Below are 24,410 nucleotides of genomic sequence, written 5' to 3'. Positions count from 1 at the left end.
CTCCTAATACTACTGGTATTATTAATTTTGATAACATGGAGATAATCTGCGCATTCCATAGCATCTCGAATTCGATCCTCGATCGTGTCTTGTCCTTTCCCATCAATGGCCCATACTCCCCACCTTTAGAGGTGATAGATTCCCATTCTCCCTTTCCTTGACCTGCGAGAGATATGCTTCAGTCAGCGTTTGCCTGGTGTGTTTGGCGTTTCTATGTATGATTTCATCCGTACAGTCATTTGGTTAATTAGAAACTTGACCTGGTGCATCGTTCCCAATTTGAGATATGATATGACGTCCTTCTTCAAAAACCCAAGTATCTGAGTATTTTGGCGCAAACGCGTTCAATGAGAGCTTCCTCATGAGCAAGAGAAGCAAAACGCATTTTTCTTTAGTTAAAGATCTTTAATGTTATGATTCAATTTCTCGTTACGTCACTAGACAGCAATCGCTTCCCTTTCAGAGCTGAAAAATGTCGTTCAAACAGGCTGGTTTGCAATCGGAGGCCTTTGGATTCCAAAAACCTCATCCAGCCACGAGAAAACCTTCATTTGCAGCCGAGATACAGCCCCCACCTTGGCCTGTAGCGAGCCTTGCCCTGGCCCGACCGGATCCCACAATGTCAAGCCCTCCTCACTGCCTCTATACTCGGCAAGTTTCTGGTAGGTCAGGTGCGTCTCGAGGGTGTAAATTGTATCGCGGGCACCCATGACCAGTACGGGACACTTGATGTTGGCGCAGATAGGTTCTTCGCCCGGCGCCTCCAAGGAGATGCTTCCGAGCTTCCGCAACGCATCGATGCACGATTTGGTGCCGAAGACCATGCGCAGGTGACCAAATTCGAGCTTGTGCTGCATGTTGAAGCCAGATGCCCACTCCAGGACCGCATCGGCCTGGCCATCGGTCAAGTACTTGAGAAAGAACGGCGATCGCAGCCGGACCTGTGGCCCGAAGTCGTAGAACCCGTCACAGGAGATGCAGGCTTTGATTCGAGGGTCGGTGGCGCCGCGCAGGGCAAAGTAGGCGCCCATGGCCATGCCCATGATGCCGATTCGGTCGAGATCGATATTCCACTCGGGATGCTCATCGACTAGCTTCCAAAGGCTGTCGAGAACCGAAGAAACCACGACTTCCCAGTCCCTGCGGATCGGAGGCTGGCCAGGGCGGCGAAGGACAATGCCTTGTCCAGGTCCATCGAAGGTCATGACGGCGTAGCCTCGGGACGCGGATCCTGATGCGATGAAGAAGTAGAGTTCTTCCTGTGTTGAATCGAATCCGTTGAGAGCAAGGAGCAAGGGCACCTTCTCTCCGCGAGGCTTCCCTCCGGACTTTGGCGTAGGCAGGTACATGTATCCGGGCAGTTTGGTGTTTTCGTACGGAATCTCGAAAGTTTCGACGGTGTTGTCGAAGAGAGCGCACGCACTACGGAAGTTGGACACTGACTTTTCCATGATGCCCAGCAACCGAGTGTCATACGGGTTAACATGGAGCATACTATGCAACGCTCTGCAGTCAGTATCGTTCTCTCGCCTCTACCGGCTCGCGGCCGTCGAATGGCCGACGCGACATACTATTCACTTGCCCGTCTGTAATTGCACGCCCTCAAAAAAGCCCATCTTGCCGCTTCCCTGTCGCCAAGTTTGAGCGCGGTATCCGCCGCCTCCTCGGCGAAATCTGCCGCCTCCGCCCACGCTTGGTACCAGATTTCGGGATCGTTCTTCTTGATTTTGGAAGCCGCCTCGAGGCACTCACCCACGTCCGCGCCGTGGGTGGGAGCCATGGAGAGCACGCGGATGAATTCGAAGTTGAAGAACTCCCATGGCAGGATGTCCATCGTGATAGAAGGGATGGTGTGTTGCAGGCAAGGATTGCTATCTGTGTGTTCATGAGCGTGCTGAACAGTGTGTTAACTATCTATCCTCGTGTAAATGATTACATATTGCGCTTCTCAATTGATTTCAGCGGAAGCCTTCGCGTTGGCTTTTCTGACCTGCTGTTTGTCGGTCGACAACCACGGGTCGGCTCCTTTCGTCATAAACCGGGACGATATCGGTGGATAGCGTTCGGCATGATTACCTTGGGAAAACACCGGGCCGGCATAATAATTCTGGGCCTTCCGAATCGTGGACGGGCCGCGGCAACGCTAAAAGGACGGCTAGATGGCGCGATGCACTCCATGTTATGCGGCTTACATGCATCGGCGGTGTGGACCATCATGCCATACATGCTTATTATTACTCAATATAGTTTGGATCAGGAAGCGGTCCGCGCCTGCAGCCGCTCCAATAATATAGAGTTTATATTGGGTGGACTGTGGAATGGTACGCAAGGATTCGCCAAGCCAGGCTGAGCTGCATGTCTGCGGCAAATGGACAAATTCGGCGTAACCTCACGTAGGAGGTGGTCCATGTAATTTCGCACATTACGTACCATGTATTGTATCCCTGGCAAGCGAGAGGTACACGAGGCGCAGTTGACGGAGAATGGAAGGGCACGCGGTCGTATCTTATTATGCCACGATGCCGCCTAATCCCGGTTAAGCAAGGTGGCAAGCTACATCACCCTCCCGTGTCACGACGAGCCGGGAATCGAGTCATCTAGCCGCACTGTGATTCATTGACCCAAGAAGAAAGAGTCGAGTTCCAAGTTGAGCAAGCCATCGCTGCGTGGTGACGAAAAAGCATTATGGAAATATTCATGTTAGAAGGGTCTGTATGACTTGTGATGGTTAGGGGGGGGAAAAACAATCCATTCGATGTCTCTGCCCAAGTCTACTCGTGCTTTCAGCCCCTATAATTCTCAATCATGGTGGTTTTCATCTCAAGGCCTCCAGATACGACTCTGTCCACAAAGTCTGGGCCCAAAACCCCGGCTGTAAGACATCCGCCCTTGATGCCCTTTGGCAAGTTCCGTTCGTACAACAGCGTAGCGGCCGCTTGAGCCATAAGTAGAGCAGCCAATGGATACCCCCCGTTCGTGTATTTCAGTTCCACGAGGCAACCCTTACCCCGATTCTTGTCCACCGTGGGGTCAGCCTCGACGAAAGCTGCTGCAGTCAGGGGCGTGCTCTTGAGATCCTCCTCGGATGGTCCGGTGCCCAGCTCCCGCGCAGAACGCAACACGAGGTTCCGGAACCACTTGTACTGAACCAGGGTAAGCACTTTGAGCACAACAAAGTAGCGGACCATGTTGAGAATGGCGCCCCCGTACGAATCAGCCTTCTCGTACTCGTTATACTGGAAGTTGGGCCCCCAGCTACTATTAGGGCCGCCGAGAAGACCCCAAGATCTGAGGACGAGGCCCCGAGTTTGATCGCCAGCCGGAGAAGAGTATGTTAGTCTCCCGAGCAGCGCATTCTTGTGAATTCCTCGAACTGTCTGAAGGGTATTTGTGTAAGGTATCGGCGATAAGTACGATGGCTGTGCGGCTGCGGCGAGGGCCGCCGACCCTTCGCTTGCGAACGAGACCATTGTTCGGACTGTACCACCACTTACATCCGTCCTGCATGGTTGGTTAGCTTGCGAGCCAAGACGCTCATCGTTGTTGCTATACGCACTCGGGAAGATCAATCCGCATCGTCATGTTCCCCATCTGCGTTGACCACTTCTCCGAAATTTCGCGGCATGCGTGAATGGCGACAAAATCCATTATCGCTGACCTGAATCCGCAAGATTCAATGAGCTTCGTTGCGGCAAACGTCAGCTTGTCTCGATTTCACAATTTCAAGATTCCACCTACCGCAACGCCCTTTTCTTTGGCTTGCTCGTCGAATTTGTCGATCCAGTCGCGACAAATGGTGGGAACGGCGGCGCTGCCAATGGCGGTCAGATTGGCTTGGTCCAATGTGAGGCGAATAATAGTTCAAAGAGGGAAACAAACCAGTCCACGTAGTCGGTTCCCTGCTCAACACACGCCCGTACAACATTTTCTCCGTCGACGGCATAGAGAACGGTACTGATGCACACCTTGGCTCTGCCGATAACCTCTGCAAGCCTCTTGGTATCATCGGGCGTCACGATTTCGAGCTCTGGTCGGGGAGAATCAGCATTGACATCGGTCTCTCTATATCCGTTGACGGGACATAGTTACCTGGCTGCACCCTGTCCGGGTGTTCCTTTTTCAGCTTGGCCGCAACCTGCCCGAGGCGCTCTGCCGACCGGCCGGCGATTGCCCATCTGAGGTCCGTGGGGAATGTGGCAGCGATGTGGGAACATACTAGCCTACCCGTGTAGCCAGATCCTCCCACCACGACGACGCCGTATTTCCGGGAAGCTGAGTCGTCCGTGGTAGCCATATTGTGAATGTATGTGGATTCGGGGTCGATATCGATGAATCGCCACTGCCGTGGCAGCTTCAAATGAGGCCGGCCTTTTATGGTCAGCGCGTGGCGGAGATTTGGATGCAGGATGAAGGCCAAGTGAGGCACAGGGCGGAGATCAACATGCGGACTTTTGGTCCCAGGCGGACTTTTGGAGCCAGGCAGAATCAAGAACATTCGACATGGCCGAGGACGGCACGGATTGTTTGCCCTGCATGCCTAGCCCACTATGCGTGCAAGCGTGGTGCCATCTTTCAACGTGCATAAACCAGGCCAATGAGGGTGAGATGTATGTCAACTGTGCCTCCCTTGGACAGGCCAGTGGAGACTTCGGCGAGATTCCATGCACAAGGGGACATTGGCCGTCCCTCGCCTCCAATAGTTCCACCTCCCGGAGCCTTTTGTGTTTTCTTCCCGTGTTCTACTTAGCCGGACGACCGATCTGAGCTCGACGAGGAGAATGACCGTGTCTTGACCATCCGTTGAAAAGCTGTCCCTCTGTACAAAGAAATACGCAGCATTTAAAGCATTTTCACTCAAACTCGCAATATCAACCCTACGAAACTCGTGAGACTTTAACTTGACGAGCAAATGATTCTTCCGGGCAATTCGATTTCTATTCTATCTCATAAAGAGTCCTTGTTCCGAGTCAAGTCCCGGATAGCCTGTATATGAGCCTGTAGTTGCGGGTGTTTCCCATGAGTTCTGTGCATCATTGTTGATATCACACTGGCCGAGAAACCCGAAGGTGAGTCCGATGGTATCAAGAGGCTCTTAATCGAGCCTTCTGGGCTCAGATCCTCCGGACTTGATGTAGCGCCATCAGCGACCAGCGCAGTAGCGAGGAGCTGTCTCTGGGCGCGGTTCAGCTTTTCGAAGAGATAGTTGATTAACTCGACAGTCATGACGGCGCGTGCATCGGACATCCTGTGATCGTTCGCATTGCTGCTGCTGCTGCTGCCTCTGCTGCCGCCGCCGTTACTAGCTTGAGTATGGGTCTCAAGTTCGCTGTGAAGTGCGGAGCAGGCGTAGACGAATGCGCTGTAGACCTGCTCGCAGACTGAGACTGCGTGGAGCACTAGGCTGATCGACGTCCGCGAGCCGTGATCCACAACAGTTTGAGGGTCCTGTTGATCTCCGTCGCCGCCGGGCATTGAGCCCTCGTTCTGCTCCAGCCGTACTGTTGCCGCAATTCGCTCCAGAACCTTTAGCACCGATTGTGTCAATGCGAGTAGCTCATCTGTAGACGGAGTCCCGGCTTCTGTTATGACACGATACGCCCTGACGCTCAGTTCGGTTAACTCTCGCATATCCGTCTCCGTCGCATCCCTCATGTTGCTTGTGTTCTCTGATCTGGGGCTTTCGGCAGGCGAAGTCCGATCCGCTAAGAATTCCATCCCGTGATCTAGGTTAACATTAGGCTCAAGGGATGGCGTATTGACTGTATCTACCCCGTACTGCATCAACTGGTCCATTGCCTGGAACGAAGCCATCGACCTCGCGTCCAGCCAGAAGAGGTCGTTGGAAGGCCCCGAAGAGCTTTGCAGCATTACGTCAGGGCACGTCGGCGTGCGAACAGGCCACTTCTGAGTTGATCCATTGTTGCAAAAGTCTAGGCTCAAACTTGAGGTCGAGTTCGATCGCGCGTCTCTGGAGGCGCCATTCGTGGATAGTGAGTTGTTGATCGATGGGCGTCCGCTGCGTCGACGTCCTGTTCCTGTGTCAATCTTCCCAAGTGGTTTCAAATGCGTTACGCTGCGAGTAAAGGAAAAGCAACCAGCAGCATAGATATAGACATAATAAAGCGGCATGTAACCTACGGTTGTGTATACAACGAGCCCCGGCCTTCAAACAGCGCACGCAGCGGTTTGATGAACTGCGGGGATCCTTTTCGCATCGGACCTTGAGATCTCGACATCGATCACATGTTTGTCGGAGCGGCATGCCAGTGTCCGCATCGACGTCGGACATTGTGTAAATCTGCACTATCAACTTCTTGAGCCAAGTGTTAACAACACGGGCCGCATGCAATGAAGAGCGGATACCGCTGTTCAAAATACTACGAAGTGTCTCGGTCTGGTCCCGCACCAACCGTATTTAAGAGCTGAACTCAATCACACCTCTGTAGGTGGGCGGGTCTGGACAGGTATCTTCATGGAGTTTTCTTCCATTCTTGCAGCGGCTTGACAACCAAATGGCGTGCTGAGACTAGGAAGGTCACACACATTAGGTAGGCAGAAAGGCTCATGCCAGCGTAGAAACTTGACGAATGGAAACTATACAGGGCTACATATTGACCCCTGCACAGTGTCTGGCCAAGATATTATGTGGCAGCAAGTCGAATATGTAGCGCCAATCCGTCCCGTGTCCCGTAAGGCGTTACAGCCCCCGCACTAACATGCATGATAAGACTTACGCTAGACGGGAAAGGCTATGTATTTTTTCTTACCCTCGCTGCCTTGCTAAGCTGCACTAACGCTCATCCTGTCTTGTTGTGGCATCGCACAACGAAGCCTCGTTATCAGAACCAATTTATGAGTTCTTGGGGGCATCGACGATCTCCTTGTTTTCAATATAAACCCTTTCGTACCCAACCATAATCTCCCCCTTTGTGGAATCAATCCATTCAGCCTCTACCGCTCGACCAAGTGTCTGATACTCCGGATCGCTCGTAATTGACAGCATGTGCTTGAGATCACGAACCCAATAGGTCAGGACCGCGTGGGAGCTAATCACGGTCCAACCCGGGCGGACTTTGTCCACCGTCTCCGCGAGACCCGCCGAAACATCAGACGGGCAGAATGTCTGGGTGCCCCAGACTGTCAGCCAAAGTCACTAATGCAAGGGAGCCATGCCTGACAAGGCAGAGAGAGACAAGGGGTGGCTGGATGAATACTGACCACAGTGTACCTCATCACGCCGTGCTTCTTCACAAGCTCCGTCCAGGCGGGGTTAATGTTTTCGTGGAAGTGCTTCTCAAACTCTTCGTCCGTCTTACTAGGATCCTTGTAGTGCAAGGCCGAGACCTTGAGGACATCTCGAGAAGCCATTCTGGAAGAGGGGTGCTGGGACGTGAGCAAAGTCTTGTCCGATTAAGGGAAGAATAATCGTATGGTGGTGTGATTTACTATGTAGGATGACAAGAAAGGGATCACTGCCAGGGTGGCCCTAGGCGAGGCTTTGTATTTTTTCCTCCCCAACCCATGGCTCATGCGAGACGGCAGATCCTGTACCAGTCACTCTTGCAGAATCGTTATTTGACACGGAGACAACGGCGGGTTCCTATTCATCCGACTTGAAGGATTCGTACTCACACCAATAAGATCGGCTCGGTGTGTTGGCAATATTCCGCTGCTGCATCGCCGTAAGCATATGTACCTCGCTGCGAGGGTTCGGATGAAAGTCAGCCTCCTCTAAGCTGCGGCCCGCTGCGGAAGGCCGACGGGGAAAGAGCCGATCCCTCGAGAGAGGGAACATCGGTGAGATCTTGCACAAGAGTGAAAAGATGACTTTTCAAGCCTACCACGGCCAAATTGGGAAAAGATCAGAAGTCCCTCATTACTATGTAGAAACTACAGAAGAGCGTTTCAGGCAGTTTGTTGTTTGGTCACTGGAACCGGCTGCAATGAAAACAGTATAACATGAGTATCGCGAAGAAGTCAATATCTTATTAAATGTAAAATTACTCACATAATTACCTAAACTTCCAGCCTGTCTTCTTAATGTTAATGTCCGCTTCTCTATGTGATTGCTAGTCCTGGTCCGACGGCCGATCCTTGCGGTCATAATCATTCGACGGCGGAATCCGCATTTAACCCCCACGCTTGCAGAATCGGCATTTTATATAGAGCAAAGACTGGCTGCACTCGTGAGCTCATCGAAGGATTCGACTCCATTCTTCTGTTCTGTCCCTTACCAGCGCCAACAACTTGCCGGTACTACCATCATCGAGCTACTCCTGCTTCCAAAGACCAATAACTCGCCAAGTCTCAATCATGTCGCTACTCTATTTCGTACCTGTGGTCTCGTCTACTGTGACACTGTGGCTCGCAGTCGACCAGTACTTGTTTTTTGGAATCTTCCTGAACAAAAAGGTCGAGCCGAACACCAAAGACGTCCTCACACCTTACTGGAATAGGATGATCGAAACTGTCGTCCCTGCGATCATCGCGCCCCTCCTCGTCACTGTTGCCTCCACCACCGCCATCCTCAGCACCACTTCCGAGGAGCTCCTCCGCGGGAAGGGTTCCTTCTCGTGGTACATTGCCAGCACCGCCCTCGCCGCCTCGCACTTTGCCTTTGTGCCGATTATCCTGCCCAAGATCAGAAGCATACAGAATGGAGCGCTGACGCCAGGACTCAGACGTTGGATGCGTATCCACATTGTCCGCAGCGTGACTGTGGACCTTCTCGCGTGGATTACCTGCATTGTCGCCAGCGCCAAGACACTGTCGGTGTGATTGAAGTCGGGCGGTATTTCACCTCATTGGCGGGTGGTACGAGGTGCAGGGGACGGGCTTGGGGACGGGCTTGGGGATGGGTTTGTTGGGGGTCTTGAAGGGAGACAAAACTCTTGGCCTACATCGAACGTCCTATTACTGAGGCAATGTTGTCTCAATGTTGCAACATCGGCTGACAATTCGCGTATGGGTGTGATGGAATAGGCTATGCATACGGTAGTGGGTGTCGGGTGATTAAGTCGGCTATTTTGACGGCAGCAATCAAGTCTGTATTGTTGCGATCCCTCCTGCGTTGGCCAAGTGACATTATCCTGCTTGCGCCGCAGTTGTCCCATGATATGAGATAATATTCATAAATAAAGTGGAGGCCTTTGATACTGCTTTAGCATCAACTGAAGCCTCGTTAGCTAACGGGGTTCCCCAAACTCCGCCAAAATTCCCATTGATCTTATGTTGGCTGCCAAAGGGTACTGACCTCATAATAGTTTGTACGTTACACATCTTCAAATTCCCAGTCATCTGTTCACATGCTATTGGAGAGAGTTCTTCCTAATCTCCACAGAGCGGATCTCTCTATCCGGAAGATGATGTATACATGCAATGCGCACCTTGAGTGCTGGTGATAGCAGCAGCCATCAGTAAGCCAATAAGAGAATACGTTGAAAACTTTCTAAAGTCCCTAAAGACAGAGATCGAACGGAGCTTATTCAAGTATTTGGGTTCATTTCATAATTGATATCTGTAGCACCGAGGAATCATGCTCTTTTGGAATCTACAAGTCCTCTCGGGCTAGCCTTGGGGTCATCCCGTTGACTTTTCATTCGCCAATATAGTCTTGATAGATAATCTCATTAAAAAGCCACTTATTGTATCGAACCAAAGACTGCAAGATGCAAGAAGCCTGGTCACAAATAGATCATTAGAAAATATCATAAAGTAGATGACGCATGGGCTACAAATATGCGTCAAAGCTTTAAAACTGTGCCGTATCTTCGACATTCTTCACATCTTGTGTTAGCTGCGATTATGGTCTTATTCATTACTACTTTTTCTCGGCGTCTCTGGCTTACCACCGCTGAAATGATCATCTGTTTGCCGAGCCTTGGATCATCCTTCCCGCTGAAGCCACGTTGGTCGAGGTCAGCTGACAGAATCAATAACTCACAACTCTTTTTTTTTTAGAGCTTTTATTAATTGAAGGCATCGTGAGTTGTGTAATGCTACGGATACGTTCTTGCAATGGGGGCTTGTATGCTGCCTCATCTGCCATGTGCCGTGTACCATGTTCACAAAGCCCCACCATTAGATGCATATCATAGTTTCTTGCCTGTATCTGATACGTGAATACTGCCGTCTAGTCTAATAAGCCGACAACACTCCACTGTCACCAGCTTCCCCGCCGCTTCAGAACTAACAATTAATGAAAGGTGCATAAAGCTATGATGGACCTGTATGGGCACTGTCATAAAATGCTTGTCTCTTATATATAGAGCTCCGCCTTCCGCTCCGACAGAAGCACCTGCGTAGTAGGCCTCCGCCCCAAATCAACCCCACCTAATAGCAACTAGACACTGTTTGTCGCCATTATGCAACCGATCCGCTTGTGGATGGCCGGTAAGTTCTCGGCAGGCATAATTCGCCGAGGATCTCGTTCTTATCTGTTCTCTAGGTCCCAAGGAGTCGGCAGGTCCGAACCCATGGAAAGTATGCTAAACAGCTGCATCAAAGGGAACTTTGCTCAGTATCACGCTTCATTCAGGTCCTTTTTATTCTGGAAGAGCTGGGTCTTCCATATGAGCTCAAAGTAATACATATATCCACGGTCAAGTCACCCCCTTTGACCGACCTCAACCCCAATGGTCGAGTTCCGGGTACGTTTCATATACGCGTGACTATCCTGGGATATGTGAAGCTGATAAACACGTAGTGATTGAGGATCCCAACCGGGATCTCGTCCTTTGGGAATCGGGCGCTGTGATTACCTACCTGGTTCAAGAGTACGACAAGGACAAGAAGTTGACACATGCTGGGGGAAACGAGATCCATCATCAGAATCAATGGGTCTACTTCCAAACCAGTGGTCAAGGTCCTTACTTCGGTCAAGCAGCATGGTAAGTCCCGACCCCTGTACCGATTCTGTCTTAGCTCTTGTTCGAATGATTCCGTAGGTTTAAGATACACCATCCTGAGCGTATTCAATCTGCCATCGACCGGTACCTGAACGAGATTCATCGTGTCCTTGGAGTCTTGAATAAGGCGCTCGAGGGTAAGAAGTGGCTTGTCGGCGATAAGATGACGTTTGCCGATATGGCCTTCGTGCCCTACAATAGCCTTCTTCACCTCGCGTTTGGTTGTGAGCCAGATGAGTCTTTGAAGAACTATCCCAACGTCGAAGCCTGGCATAGACGCATGTTGTCGAGAGACTCGTGGAAGAAGATTATGGAGTTGAAGAACACCCTAGAGATCAATACGTAAGTTCTTGTTGTCAAATAGTGTCTACTGGAGACGAAATCGATGTGGGCATGAATTCAAGGCCATCACGTCTACATTGATCTGCAATACTTCAAGTCGCGGTGCCTACCCAAAAGCGGGGCCTACCCAAAAGCAGGGTCGCTGTTTTGGTCCAACATGCCAAAACCAACCCAAACTAGTACGAGAAAAGGCTCTGTGATTGCAAGGTGTCATTATCTCCATAGATGGCAACTATCAGATGCTTGACACTATCTAGGAAGAAGTCTTGGACGATCTGGTCAACGAGTAGAGCCCTCTGTTCAGCAACAGTAGTAGTCTAGGGGACCGTCGCAGTGCAGAGTCTCAGCAGAGCAGGTTGTTATTACCTTTTAGCAACCTAGTGCCTAATTTTCACAGGCTAGATGCAGAGCAGCGTCGTTTAGTGATAGAACCTGTGGTTATTATTAGTAGATGTCTCCTTAATTGTAGGTAAGTGTATAAGGACCTGGCAGAGACAAGTGTTTCCTAAGGGATTGCGGTTTTGCAGCAGCGTAACTTTATAGCTAGGGATGCAGTAGCCTAGAGACTTAGTGCTGGACAGATACCAGTAGGTTAGCAGATGCCCTGTCATTAGAGAAGCTGTAAGTAGGTTGCCTGGTTTGTTAGTCTGCTACGCTTGTACTAGAGTAATGCGTGTATATTGTCTTATAATAGCCCTTTAAGGGCGTTGTTAAACGTTGTCCCCAGGGGCCAGGTGACCAGCACGCATGGTTTTGTAGCAGGGTGTAGACAGAGAGTAAGTAATATAGAGGTAGTCTTAGAGAGAGTTAGGGTTAGCCTAACAGAGTGAGGTCAAATAATACAGTGTTGTAATCAATTTGTAGTCTAAGTGATACTTTAGTACTTTAGTTACTTAGTCGTAGCGTAAATAAATCAAGTTGTTACTAAAAAAAGAGATCCTTTTTCTTTTGAATGTTGTTCCCTAAATTGCCTTGGTAATACGTAAGCCTAATACCAACCCTTCTTTACCTAAAGTGATTGTCAAGTCCCGTGAACCCCCGGAGGGCCTTCCGAACTGTGGAAAGGGGTTGCAGGGCGGAGCCCTGTGACACCGCAGCGGAGCGGAGGTGTTCATGCTGTCATTGGAAGCACCACCGACAGTCATCGGTGGCCCAACCCACTTTTAATCGGCGTCATGGCCCCACATTCAATCGGTGGAGCGGAGCTGGCCCACTGTTAGTACATATTCAGTTCAGTAAATCTTTCTAAATCAGCGGTAGCGGTTATTCAAAAACTAGTACGTCCTTTGTTACTAGGCGATCAGGCATTAATAAGTTTCACTTATTTCCTCCAAGTTTAAAGCGATTCTACTTGCGTGTAAGTGCTTCATATAAATGGGCGAAAAAGGTTTTAGACAGGAAGCTACTGAGTAGACCAAAGGCTTTCTTTCACTATTCTCGTCTTGGATTGTTGACAACGTTTCCCAATATGCCGTGAGGGTGCCCCATGGCAACATACCACCAACGCCATTAAGATCCGAGAAGCGCAGTATACCAAACTATTTCGAGATACAACTGTAGTTCGAGCAAATACCCCAACCGAGAGCGCATCAAATTTCGGGCGATACGAAATAAGTCGAGGTTGCTTTTCCGCTCACTTCGAAACAGGGACTTTCACAACGCTGCGCAAGAAAGACAAGAAGCAAAACGAAGTGTATTTTCCCTAGCAGACAGCTGTCAACAACGGCCTGGTCGGGCTTGGTTGGCTCCAAGCTTCTCATCGAGAGAGGAACGAGGCTCAGTCAACGCCTTGTCGTGCCGTACATCCATTACACGGCCAAGTAAGCCAACTAAGTTCGGATGATGTGATCTGTGCTGAAATCGAGATACAAATATCAAGTCACCGTTATGGAGCTGGCGATAGCCTCTTATCGTTTCGACCACAGCCCCGGCAAATATCCTCCAGGTATTCCTGTTGCCCCCCATAACAACATGGACAGCACGAGTCGCCATCTTATCCATTTCGGCAACAAATATGACTCGTATCTAGTTCCCCCCTTTCGCCCCCGCAATAAATGACTATCATAGCCAGAGCAAGTTTTCGGTCAGAATGATTATTGCATGCAGAAGAATGCCAGGTTGGCACGAAAACAAGTTCTTATAGGATTACAGTGGCATTCATGCCGCAATATCGAGCCATGTCACAAGCAGGACGCCCATCGTACGAAACTATGACTGCTGAGACGGAAGGCCTTATGGCGGTCATACAAAACCCCAGCGCATAAGGCTTCGACGGAAAAGGACGTCTTGCTGATGTTCTATCACCTGTCAGATACTCAACCAATGGTTTGCAGAGACCATGTTCAATCCCACCAGATTCGAACAGAAGGGCGAGAAAGCAAATGGTCATATTATTGACGATGTCGTGACATATAAGCCATAATTGCGCAATGGTAACTACGGGTCCGCTCTTATCATCACAGATTATCAGACCTAATATCTTTAAGCAACCACATGACGTGAGCTTCGCTGGCCTGTAGTCATCTTATCCAACACGCAATAAGATATGTCGCTAGATATCATCAATCGACTGAACACATCGTACTGATATCCGTGACTCCGGTCCGGTTGTTCTCGAGTACCGCCAAATCGGGAATTAGTTAGGCGTCGGAACGCCATGGTCACACTCTTCAGCTTGCACACGTACAGGACTTTCCCCGATTTCGCTGTGTCATGCAATACGGCACACGTGTATAGTATACATGGATGGTTACGAAGCACACTGCGTATGTATACGGAAAATGGCCAATGACATGCTAACTCGCTTCGCGGATCAGTCAGCTACAAACCGTTCTCTGGCCAAAGGCTTCTATCAATTCTTGAGGTGGAACGACATGACGCGACAAGCCTGTCCGGAACTCCGCCGTCGGAACTCTTAAACCAGCGTGGCGGTGCCCACCAAAAAGGTGTCGAGCCTGGATTGGCACATTGGCAAATGACAAGCCCAACCAAGCTTATGGCCTAGCCACCTTGCCAGGGCTTGTTCCCACTGATCGGCGCCTTGGAGAACCATTCGCGCTGAAGCGAGCATTAGGTGCCCACCGGCTGTAGCCCTACTGCCAGGCACAGGCAGGTACGCGCAGTGTGGAGGGAAACCTGTATTTGAGAAACTGACAGGCCGACTCCATTCCATTACCACACCAGATCGCTGAGAGGGGAAACCCGGCGGGTGCGGCATGGGCGGGGGCGTCTCTTCAATGCAGGGCACCATACGACAGAGCTAAGGAAGCGAGGTACTTAAATTAGCCTGTCATGAAGAGTCCTAACAACGCTGGTCCTTGCTGCGCCGCGCATCCATACCGGAGTGTAGCATTCGTATCGTAGTGTTGATGGGTTATCGCGTTGTGGCAATTCCCTGACTATGTACGGAGTATCCGTAGACATTGGAAGATGATACTACCTTCTAGCGCCATTGCATGTCAACGTCGCTACCGCGATCAACGGTTGGAGCTTCTCATGATGGAAGTATGTGGCCCATCGCAACTGAGCTGAAAACTTTGTTAAGGGCCTGAATCCGTATTCTCGGCACTCCCGGCCGACGTCCTTATCTTTTACCAGATTCTGTGGAGGTTCATGGCTTCCTTCGCACGCATGCCCGAAGCAGCAAGTTATCGACGTCACAATTGGCAGGGAAGATATCAAAACAATGGGCTGGCTGGCTGGTGGTTCAGACTTCACAGCAATCTCAATTTCTCTACAGGGCGGGCGGGTTTCCATACGAGATGGGGGCGGTGGGGTGACACTAAGAAAAGGTGGACGAGGAACACTGGGTCTGACTCGCGAAGTGTAAAGACAGGGATTATTCACATATGGTCCGTTTATAAAGCTTGAGGGGCGACGCTCAATTTCCCCTTTCCATCCAACTCCTTTCAATTCATCAATCTTGGACGTTCGTTATAGTCACTCGCTCACACATCGCATTTTTATCTTAATACAAAACCTCAAAAAAAAAAAAAAAAAAGACACCACTTTACACTTAATTTTTCCACCAACAACCCGACAACATGTTCTCCAAGGCTACCATCGCTATCACCGGCCTTTTGGCTCTGGCCGAGGCCGTCAAGGTCACCAAGCCCGCCAAGGGTGACGACTGGGACCTCTCCGAGACCAACGAGATCGAATGGGAGACTGTCTCCAGCGACCCCAAGAGCTTCGAGATCATCGTCATTAACCAGTCCAGCTACCCTGGAGTTTCCCAGACTATCGCCAAGGTCAACGCTGCCGATGGCAAGTACGAGCTGAAGGACCTCAAGGTCGCCCCTGGTGACTCCTACCGCATCAACCTCGTCTCCACCGACCCCCAGAACTCCGGTATTCTCGCTCAGTCCGAGGAGTTCGCCCTGACCGGAAGTAAGTAGAGCTGCTATGGCCCTGCCCCTTGGGCTTTCAAATCACTGAATGCTAACTTGGGTTTGTGTTTTCAGGCGATGATGACAGCTCTTCTGCCTCTGCTTCCGCTACCGCCTCAGCCAGCGCCTCCGGCTCTGCCTCTGCCTCTGCCTCTGCCACTGCCACTGGTTCGTCTTCCGAATCTTCGGCCACTGGCTCCGCTACCAAGACCGCTTCTGGCCTGACTACTGTGACAGGGTCTGCCACCGCCACGGCCTCTGGCGTCGCCAGCTCTGGTAGCGCTACCGGCACCGCCACCGGTACCGCCGCCTCCGGCACCTCCTCCACCGCCCCCAACAGCGCTTCCGGCATCAAGTCCACCTTCGCCATCTTCGGCTCCGTTGCCGTTGCCGCCTACATGCTCTTCTAAGCAAGATGCGTACAGCACGATCTTGTTTTTCTGAAGTTTTGACCGATTATGATACCAACCGGCGACGAGAATCGGATGTAGCGACAACTGTCCAAGTGCATTGGACCTGGGAGTGGAGGAACATACCACAAAAAAAAAAGGGACGGGATGATGTCTAGCGTTGCCTTCACACGTTTTGAAATCATGTTTATAGACTAATGTCGAAGCTTTGCTACTGGACCCCCTCCATCTACAAAGCGCCTTCAACCACGCGTCACTAGTGAATGGGCGAGGAGCACTCGGCCGAAGGAACCCGGCAGGCGATGTTGGCGTGTACTAGGTTATGACCCCCCAAGTTTTTGTGCTTTTCAGGCCGCAACCTCAGCGCGGAGATGAGCAGTTCCATGCCGTTGGTTCCGAGTTACAAAAAGTCTTATGGCTATCTCCACTTTTGAGTGAACTCGTATTAATTATGGATACGAGATGGCGCACCCAATTCGAATCCCTTATGCTGCACAACCCTGCTGCTCCCCCCCCTGATCGCCCACCTCAACATGCAGCTTTGGCGTTTGCTGATCCCCCAATTGAGATTGATGACAGGGTTCATGCAGGGATGGGTACTCACTATCACCCACCACGTCTGGAAATTAGACCGGGTGGCGTTGCCGTCGGATGCGCAAACCACGACTGTAGCGTAGATCGTGATAATCGAATGTTATGGGCCTATCAATTTTCAAAAGGGATGCTGACCAGTCTCGTATCACCACGAAACCGAGGTAGGAAAACAGCGAACGGCCTCTACACTCTGGAACTTCTTTTACATTGAATTCTTAGCAACTTATGATACAGAAATATGCAATCGCGCAGCAGATAATTAGTATGCCAACTTACCTGAATGTCTGGGCTATAGAAACATTCTAGCGGATGCGCCTACAAGTGCGCCTTTGCTAAGAGAACTCGGGTTCTATTGGAGACGTCCTATTGGGTGGGTGCTGAAAGCTGCGATTCATTAAAGGAACAACTGGTCAGTTTGAGATGGCGCTGAGGAACCACTTGACTCGGCGGAGTAGCTCCTCAAGTTCAATTGAGACGTATTCTTAACCTGGCCGATGTGTTTATTTCTCATTCAATCGAGACTATGGATTGAGTTGACCACAACAATCTGCGGAGTCTTTCTGCGACACCGGCCCTTGTAATGCATATTATCCAGTAGAGCTTCCAAGTCGTGCTAGCCAGCTGCCCACGCTGAGAAATGTAATTCACACTAAAACTCATAGATAACCTGAGATTGCTGACCACGCACAGGTTATACCTTTTCAACAATACGAGAATTTAGGTTTTTTTGCGTAATGTTACAAATTTGACGAATATTTATGCTATGGACTGGTAAGACCTGGGTGGCCGAAGCGTGTTTTCTAACGAACTAATTGTATGTGGACCAATCAGCCTAAACGCGCTGCCGTTAAAAAGACAACGTTCGGGCTCTTTAGTCAGCCGGATGGCCCTTGACAAGTAATGAATCGTCTTCTTTGGACAAGCATGGCCTTACGTACCGGCATGTCCTGGTTCGACTCAGGCTGTAATGATGGGATGCTTCCTCGCCAAAAAGTCTCTCAGGTACACCCAGCAAACTAGTTATTCAAACACGATTGAAATAATGCTCTAAACTGAGTCGCAGTGGACATTCAAATGTCGTATTTAACTCTACTCGTTCATCCAAGGGCTTAACTCGGCTAACATGGAGCATCGCTTCCCTCGACCATCTTCCCAGGTATCACCATCTGCAATTTCAAAGACTGCCTGCAAAGGTGGGGAATCAAACTCACCGGGCATATGGCTAGTGATGTGTAAAGTAACCATGCCGTCAAAGGATGAATCATTCTCGACCAGTACACCGCCAGTCACATTTGCATTCAGCATGCTGGCTACTCCTTCTCCTCCTTCTTTCCACTGCGGCCAAAAGGCCGTGCTCGGGCCAGCAGTATCCCGCAAGGTCGGCGCCCCGTTCACAATGAAGTCGCCCCAAGCGGTCTGCAGCGCGCGTCTTAGGGACCTCGGAACGGTCGAGTTGGGGGTATCCACTGGCGCGAGGAGTACATCGTAACCAGACCCGGTGCCCACGTCGAAGCCATGGTAGGCGGGTGAAGCACTGAACTGGTAGCGCCATGCTCTGCCTCCAGCTTTGGTAGCGTATGCATCGGCGAGCCAGTGTGAAGGGCATACGAACGTAGCCTCGGCGTAGAAATTGTTAGCTACTTGTTGCCAGCCCACGGCGTAGTTGGACATGGTGGTGGCAAAGGGCGCGTTGCGGCCGTCTGTATCGAAGCCGGGGTCTGTGTTGTTCACGTCTTTCGAATTAGCCATGATGAAATCCTCGTACTTTTGCGTGTACAGGGCGAGGACTTCAGTCACGTTGGATGCGGTTAGCTTGGGGTAGTAGCTCGTCAGGAACTCGACAAAAGTCGCCTGAGACGTGATGTTCTGCCAAGTGAAATACGGGCCCTCATTTGCGACATTGCTGGTGAGCAGGCGGACGCCCTTGACGCTGTCTGGTCGCGAACCGAGATGCCTCGAGGCAATGTTTGTGAGGAGCTTCCCGTCAATGACGGGTCTCCATTCCCAATGGCCATATAATGAGCCCTGGGTACTCACCCAATCGCTGGCGTTTTGAAGCGTAATCGAGTCTACGTTCTGCATGCAAGCAAAGCGGGATGAAGTTTCGTTGGTCGAAGAACAGCCTACACGGTCCGCTAGGCTGTGGTAAGCCTTTGTAGGCCGGACGCCATCAAACTGGCTGTTTTTTATACGGTTACTCCACCAACGCCGAATTCTGCATGGCAAAGGGCATAAACATAACTCACGGTTGGGTGGTAAGGTATGGACTGCTTGCAATCACCCCATCAAAGAGACCTTCGGCTTCGTCCGTTGTGGCTAGTAGAAGGGTCGCCCCAGCACCAGCGGATTGCCCTGCAACAGTCACCTTGCTCGGATTGCCACCAAATTTACAAATGTGCTTCTGCACCCACTGGAGCGCGAGGAGCATGTCGTGTAACCCAGCATTGGCAACGCCGTTCGCCACGACATCGGCCGAAGACAGGAAGCCAAAAGCGCCGAGCCGATATTGGATCACAACAGCGAGGTATTTATTCTCGTTTGTCGCAATCTGCGTGGAAAAGTCGTAATTCGCCGCCGAGTCAAGGCCATATCCGCCTCCATGGATCCACACAACTACGGGAAGATCTTCGGCACCAGCTGGTGCGAAAACATTCAAGAAGAGACAGTCCTCGTCACCAAAGAAATCGAAGGTAGCAAGATTACTCTCTTCGGATGCTGTTTTGGGGTACTGCAAGGAGCGGCGGGACCATGGGCAGTGCGGTGGATCGGAAGTGGCGGATATGGTGGCTTTGTCGCTTGTATTGTTGTTCTTATTACTGGTGTTTTCTTCTGGTTCTTGAGGTAGCTGCCATCGAAGCTTCCCCGTTGGAGGAGCTGCGTAGCGGATTCTGATTGACTCCGAGATTAGATCATAGCCCAGCCTGGCTTTAGTCAAGTGAAATACGAAATACATACCCCCTAAATATATTGAGGTTCAACGTTGAGTTATATGTTCCTTGATACCGTGCATACGGTAGATCGACAGTAGGCCCATCTGTGTTGACTGCGACTGCTGGGAGCGGCAGAAGAGCAAGAAGATAGGACTGGAGCCGCATGACACCGGGCAACTCAGGGCGGCTATTCAAGAACGAAAAGATGGCAACCGTGAGCGACGACAGTGAATGGGGCACCAACCAGAAGGCGGAGTGATGGGAAAAGTGTCTGGCCAACGTAATGATGGCGGTTAAGTATTCCTGAGTCTGCAGTTTTCGTGTGAAACCTTTGATAGTGGACATGGGTTAAATTCGAAAACTTAATCGCGGGCAAAACCACCCAGTCGGGGCATTGCAAACCCAATTCTCACCTAATAATCCAGAAGCAGACTTTTGGCCATGTAACGGTCGCATTCAACCGTGAGAATTTACCTTCTTCCCTACCATGTGTGACGAGTCATAATGAAATAATTTAACGTAAACCACTTATCAATGCTACAACAGAGTGTGTGTGATGACGAAAACGGAACTGTAATTAGCAATGCGCAATTACAGCGTGTATCATGTCGTATACACACATATACCCTGTCTATAATTTTAACTCTAATCGTCGGGAGGCTGGCTGCAATTTACACATTCGACTAAATTAAGTTTTGTGAAAATATGTTCACTGAGAGTATCAAGCTGGATATGGCGAAAGAAATAGCGTTGGTCAACACAGAACGCAAAAGGCTAGGGCGAGGAAGACTCCTTGCTGCAACATCTTCATATCCAGGACTACGACATCTTGCTCCCCGTTCCCTACTGACCATCAAAAACCAAAAGACTTTGAACGTTGACTTTGCCGAAGCCGCGTCGGCGTAACAATTCCCGACCGCGATGGATAGGGAATTCTGCTACAGCAATAAAGTTGACACGTTCGACATCGACTCCAGCCTTAACCAGCAGCTGCAGAACCGCACACAGCGTTTTCCCCGTAGCAAGCACGTCGTCTACCACCACCACTGTCCCACCCCTGGGAACCACATGTCGGCTCATCTCGATGCTCTTTTCTCCTGAGCTGTTGGATACCGCAGATGAAATATGTGACGAGGGCTTGGTAACTGACACGGTGGGCGCAGGGAGCTTGCCTGCTTCCCGAACCAGCGCTAAGGGCACATTGACTTGGGAAGCCAACGCTGACGCAAAGACAAAGCTGCCGGCTTCGCAGCACGCCACAGCGTCAACTTTGTTCCAATCGCCCGTGAAGTGAGATCGCAGCAGTGACGTGCACAGTGCTAGCCCACCCGGCTGCTCGGCGATGTTGAGCACGTGGCGGAACTGAATACCTTGGCGCGGAAAGTCCGGTATTGTACGCACCATGCTAGCCAGTTGATGCAGGTTCTCGTGGAAGAAGGGAAGAAGGTGTTTTTCTGCAAACTTCTTAGCCGCCTCGTCTCCGGCTGTGTCGTTCTCGAAGATGAAGTTGGGACGGTGGCCTAAAACCAGAGGCTCTGTCCTGTCGTTGGTGTTGTTCTCGTTGTTGTTGTCCCCGTTATTGTCATCACCACTGTGGCACCAACGTCGAGCCCGCCGTGTCTCTTTGGTAGCCTGGACCTGGACCTCAAGCATTCTACATCCTGGCACCAGGTGCGATAATGATGCGATTGGAGCCTTGTCTCTCATCCCAGTGATAAGCAGCACGTCAACATCTACGGCGTCGTCCACCACATTCAAAAAGGTTTCTTCTGGAAGCCGTGGTCGTTGCCGCACCTGGTCTCGGAAAAATGCTGTCAACGCTGGCCGGTGTTGCTCCTTGTAGGCCCGGTCGCCAAATAGGCGACTTAGGTCGGCACCAGTAGCCGCCGCGTATTCCTGCTTAATCACATCGCTGATGCTGTAGACACGCGCTCGGAGGCGTTTATTGGTGCGTTCAATAAACAGGGAAGCCCAGACGTCGGCACAGAAGTCCTTTCCGGAGCAGCTGTCGCCTGTGACAAGAATGATAAGTTCCCGTTCCATCACCGCTTTCGGGAGCGGGCAAGTGTAAGCTAGAATATTGCGTGGGTCTGAGATGCGTTTGAGACGGGACAGGCGGGGCCGATTCGGTCCGAAAGCCCTGACCGCCAGTGGAGCGTCTCTCGGGTCCGGCCCGAGGTCAGCGCCGTAAGCTCCGGTGCTGAGGGGCAGCAAGTTTCCGGCGACATGATAGACCCACTGTACGGCAGCTCTGTTGGTATCAGTGCCATCTTGATCACGGGGCCAGACACCCGTGATTACGCAGGCGAAGTCCCAATCTCGACAGCCAAAAGCAGTAGCATTGTCCGCCACGCTGCCGACTGCCCCGCCACCTTGTAGTAAATGGAAATAGCAGAGTGGTGAGGGACGAGTCCCAATGGCCTCCACTAGAACATCTACAATGGATTCCTCCGAGATCCGCTTCAGAAACAAACATCGTTTGAACGAAGAGGTTTTACCGCCGCCGTGCCCACCGTGCATTCTAGTCATGTACATCTCGGTTTCGAACATCTCGATGCTGTTCACGCGCTTGGAATCGGCTTCCGGTCCCCAGAGTGTGGTAATGAGTTTGGAAATGGGCGTGGACACCGCAGATCCGAGTCCAGTCGTAAAGGACTCAAATATGGTAACGCCAAGGTGCAGCCGGCCTTGGTCGCAGTACAGATACGCATCTGCAGAACAGTTTCGGGGGATCTTACTGGCGACGAGTTCATCAAAGCTGCCGAGCCTGAGCTGCACCTCGCGAGCATCGCTTAAAGGAATAATCCAGTTCCTGGTCAGGAAAGTGGGAGCTGGGTAAGCCGCGAAAGTAACGCTGATTACAATGCCAAAGTTTGTCCCGGCGCCCTTTATAGCCCATAGCAGATCGGACTCGTTGTCAGGCCGCACGGCGTTGGCTGGTCGGTGTTGGCGTGGTACGTGGCCGACGCAGAGAACCCGGCCCGAGTCAACGCTGACTATGATGGCACCGACAACGGCGTCGCATGCGAGGCCGTACAGCCTAGCAAGGTGTCCGATGCCCCCTTGTAGCCACAGACCGGCCCCAACGCTAGGGCGGGCGCCCAAGGGCACTGTCATACCAGCTGCCATGGCCTTACAGACGATGTCGCCCGTCTTGCATCCGGCTTCAGCAACGACCAAACAACCGGAGTCAGAGCCGGAATCTCCAATCCCGTCCCCCGCCGAGAGAATGTGAATTTGGTCAAAGGCGCCCATGTCAACTGAGACGACGTTGGGCAAGAGACAATGGCCGCTATGACCTCCGCCAACAACAGTCAAGCAGAACCGGTGCTCCAGGGCCCATCGCACGCAATGCTGCACTTGTCGGATCTCCGTTGGCCTGACAATCGATGCGGGGCGGTTGAGGCGAGCCTCTCGGTTTCTGACAGTCTTGTTCCCTTTCACCACCGGCACCTGCGCCTCTAGTTCCGGCAACATTGTCGAATGCCGAGTAAATGTTGCCATGATGTCGGGTGAGCTAAACAAGAGATGTCCCTGGTGGCTGCCCCCTTCATGACGACCCAGTGCGCGACACACCTTGCGCCACTCGGTTCGTACATCCATATCCTGCATCGAAAACCCTGCAATGAAAGATGCAAAACAATCCAGGGCCTCGTCATCATTTGCCACTTGAACAACGCCGGTTGGGAAACAAGCCGTCTGATGGCACACCAAACCGTCAAAATGCAGGGTCCCGTCCCGCTGGAAAACCACAATCATTCCGACTTCTGGCTGCTGTACAAGCATCTCCAAGGCCTTTTCGATGAACTTGCGTTTCGGCTTCATTCCATACATGCTGTGGCAGAATAGGATGATGTTGAACCCATCTTCGCTATCGCTCGTGCTGGTATTGGTACCGTTCTTCACAGGACTTCCAAGAGTGAATGGAGCATGATAGATCTCGGGCGCGCTTTTCATACATGGCAGCGGAGGTTCCGTGTTCGATGTAGGGGAAAGCCAATTCTCCAATCTGGTGGCAAACAGGCCATTGGGCTCAAAAGCAGCGTATCTCCCGATTTTCTTTCTCAGACCAATAGGCAGATATCCGAGTACGCTCTTCTGCCCAGGTCCGACCTCTAGTACAGAAATCTGACCAATCGAGGTGAATGAAGTGAGCAGCTGGGATAATTGAGGGAAAATGAAGTCTTGATACGCTGTCCAGCCCGAGCCTCGGGTCAGAATATCGAAGCCGGCGCTGTACTGTATGTCTGTTAACGGCTGCCTTGAAGACGCATCGTCTAAGGCTTTCTGCCTCAGAGCTAATTTGAGGGAATCGAGGGTAATCATTCTGGCTTAGAAAAACAACGTCTGAATGGTAACAGTGAACCTCACAGGGTAGGGTGATAACGAAAGTAGATGTAGGCGGGTATTGGGATATTATCTCCGACTAGCTCGTTCCAGGCTCTTTATCTCCCGACCGGTTCTCTGTTAATAAAATAAAGTGACTGGTTACAGAAATCAGGGAATGTCTGGTATTGAATCTAGGCAGAGTATAGTAGCCTGTTTGGCCAGTGAGCTGTGTGTTGTGCAACCTCAGGGGCCGGGCTTGGCCACAAACTTGCTTCTGCCAGCCGATAAACTGCTCCAAAGCTGCCTTCACAAGCTTCAAACACACTGCAAGCTGCGCAGAAGAGGAGACATGGACCCATCTTGTCGAAATTGCGCATAAAGCTGGACCAACAGCTACGCTTTCTGGGCCGTGGTCACACTGGAGGATGTGATTGCGCCTGGCAAGCAGGCGCTTACAGCTTTCCCATTTCCGACATACTATGCTGTGTAACCGCACAGACGTTCATAGTT

At 51.2% G+C, this 24,410-nt stretch overlaps 9 protein-coding genes across 9 annotated transcripts; 3 read left to right on the top strand and 6 right to left on the bottom strand.

The window, feature by feature from the left end:
* Nucleotides 1–479: 479 nt before the first annotated feature.
* LY79DRAFT_528149 (alpha/beta hydrolase) lies at nt 480–1,834 on the bottom strand (the record flags this gene model as incomplete). Its single annotated transcript, XM_060555997.1, has 2 exons — nt 480–1,494; nt 1,572–1,834. 2 exons carry the CDS (start codon nt 1,832–1,834, stop codon nt 480–482), a joined length of 1,278 nt encoding a protein of 425 aa, XP_060407943.1.
* Nucleotides 1,835–2,783: 949 nt separating this feature from the next.
* LY79DRAFT_594718 (Saccharopine dehydrogenase-domain-containing protein) lies at nt 2,784–4,294 on the bottom strand (the record flags this gene model as incomplete). Its single annotated transcript, XM_060561720.1, has 5 exons — nt 2,784–3,501; nt 3,557–3,681; nt 3,739–3,811; nt 3,880–4,027; nt 4,090–4,294. The coding sequence occupies 5 exons, from the start codon at nt 4,292–4,294 to the stop codon at nt 2,784–2,786; spliced, it is 1,269 nt and encodes a 422-aa protein (XP_060407942.1).
* A 650-nt stretch (nt 4,295–4,944) lies between these two features.
* Nucleotides 4,945–5,811, bottom strand: LY79DRAFT_594717 (uncharacterized protein; the record flags this gene model as incomplete). The annotated part of the gene is made up of 1 exon (XM_060561719.1): nt 4,945–5,811. One exon carries the CDS (start codon nt 5,809–5,811, stop codon nt 4,945–4,947), a length of 867 nt encoding a protein of 288 aa, XP_060407941.1.
* A 1,039-nt stretch (nt 5,812–6,850) lies between these two features.
* LY79DRAFT_594716 (uncharacterized protein) lies at nt 6,851–7,368 on the bottom strand (the record flags this gene model as incomplete). The annotated part of the gene is made up of 2 exons (XM_060561718.1): nt 6,851–7,123; nt 7,219–7,368. 2 exons carry the CDS (start codon nt 7,366–7,368, stop codon nt 6,851–6,853), a joined length of 423 nt encoding a protein of 140 aa, XP_060407940.1.
* A 945-nt stretch (nt 7,369–8,313) lies between these two features.
* LY79DRAFT_594715 (uncharacterized protein) lies at nt 8,314–8,778 on the top strand (the record flags this gene model as incomplete). The annotated part of the gene is made up of 1 exon (XM_060561717.1): nt 8,314–8,778. One exon carries the CDS (start codon nt 8,314–8,316, stop codon nt 8,776–8,778), a length of 465 nt encoding a protein of 154 aa, XP_060407939.1.
* A 1,384-nt stretch (nt 8,779–10,162) lies between these two features.
* Nucleotides 10,163–11,461, top strand: LY79DRAFT_67851 (glutathione S-transferase domain-containing protein). The gene is made up of 5 exons (XM_060564502.1): nt 10,163–10,392; nt 10,448–10,482; nt 10,538–10,649; nt 10,706–10,889; nt 10,947–11,461. Exons 1-5 carry the CDS (start codon nt 10,365–10,367, stop codon nt 11,251–11,253), a joined length of 666 nt encoding a protein of 221 aa, XP_060407938.1. The 5' UTR covers nt 10,163–10,364; the 3' UTR covers nt 11,254–11,461.
* A 3,831-nt stretch (nt 11,462–15,292) lies between these two features.
* Nucleotides 15,293–16,047, top strand: LY79DRAFT_528144 (uncharacterized protein; the record flags this gene model as incomplete). The annotated part of the gene is made up of 3 exons (XM_060555996.1): nt 15,293–15,638; nt 15,713–15,809; nt 15,918–16,047. The coding sequence occupies 3 exons, from the start codon at nt 15,293–15,295 to the stop codon at nt 16,045–16,047; spliced, it is 573 nt and encodes a 190-aa protein (XP_060407937.1).
* A 1,623-nt stretch (nt 16,048–17,670) lies between these two features.
* LY79DRAFT_571258 (carboxylesterase) lies at nt 17,671–19,602 on the bottom strand. Its single transcript, XM_060559229.1, has 2 exons — nt 18,888–19,602; nt 17,671–18,820 (listed from the first exon to the last, which is right to left on the bottom strand). Exons 1-2 carry the CDS (start codon nt 19,592–19,594, stop codon nt 17,731–17,733), a joined length of 1,797 nt encoding a protein of 598 aa, XP_060407936.1. The 5' UTR covers nt 19,595–19,602; the 3' UTR covers nt 17,671–17,730.
* Nucleotides 19,603–20,244: 642 nt separating this feature from the next.
* On the bottom strand, nt 20,245–24,382 carry LY79DRAFT_571257 (phosphoribosyl transferase domain protein). The gene has a single exon (XM_060559228.1). The coding sequence runs from the start codon at nt 23,895–23,897 to the stop codon at nt 20,415–20,417; it is 3,483 nt and encodes a 1,160-aa protein (XP_060407935.1). The 5' UTR covers nt 23,898–24,382; the 3' UTR covers nt 20,245–20,414.
* Between the last annotated feature and the right edge of the window lie 28 nt (nt 24,383–24,410).

The sequence above is a fragment of the Colletotrichum navitas genome (genome assembly GCF_030913465.1).
Source record: "Colletotrichum navitas strain CBS 125086 chromosome Unknown LY79scaffold_124, whole genome shotgun sequence".
Classification (NCBI taxonomy): Eukaryota; Fungi; Ascomycota; class Sordariomycetes; order Glomerellales; family Glomerellaceae; genus Colletotrichum; species Colletotrichum navitas.
The sequence above is the reverse complement of the archived record's forward strand: the minus strand, read 5'-3'. Positions and strand labels throughout refer to the sequence as shown.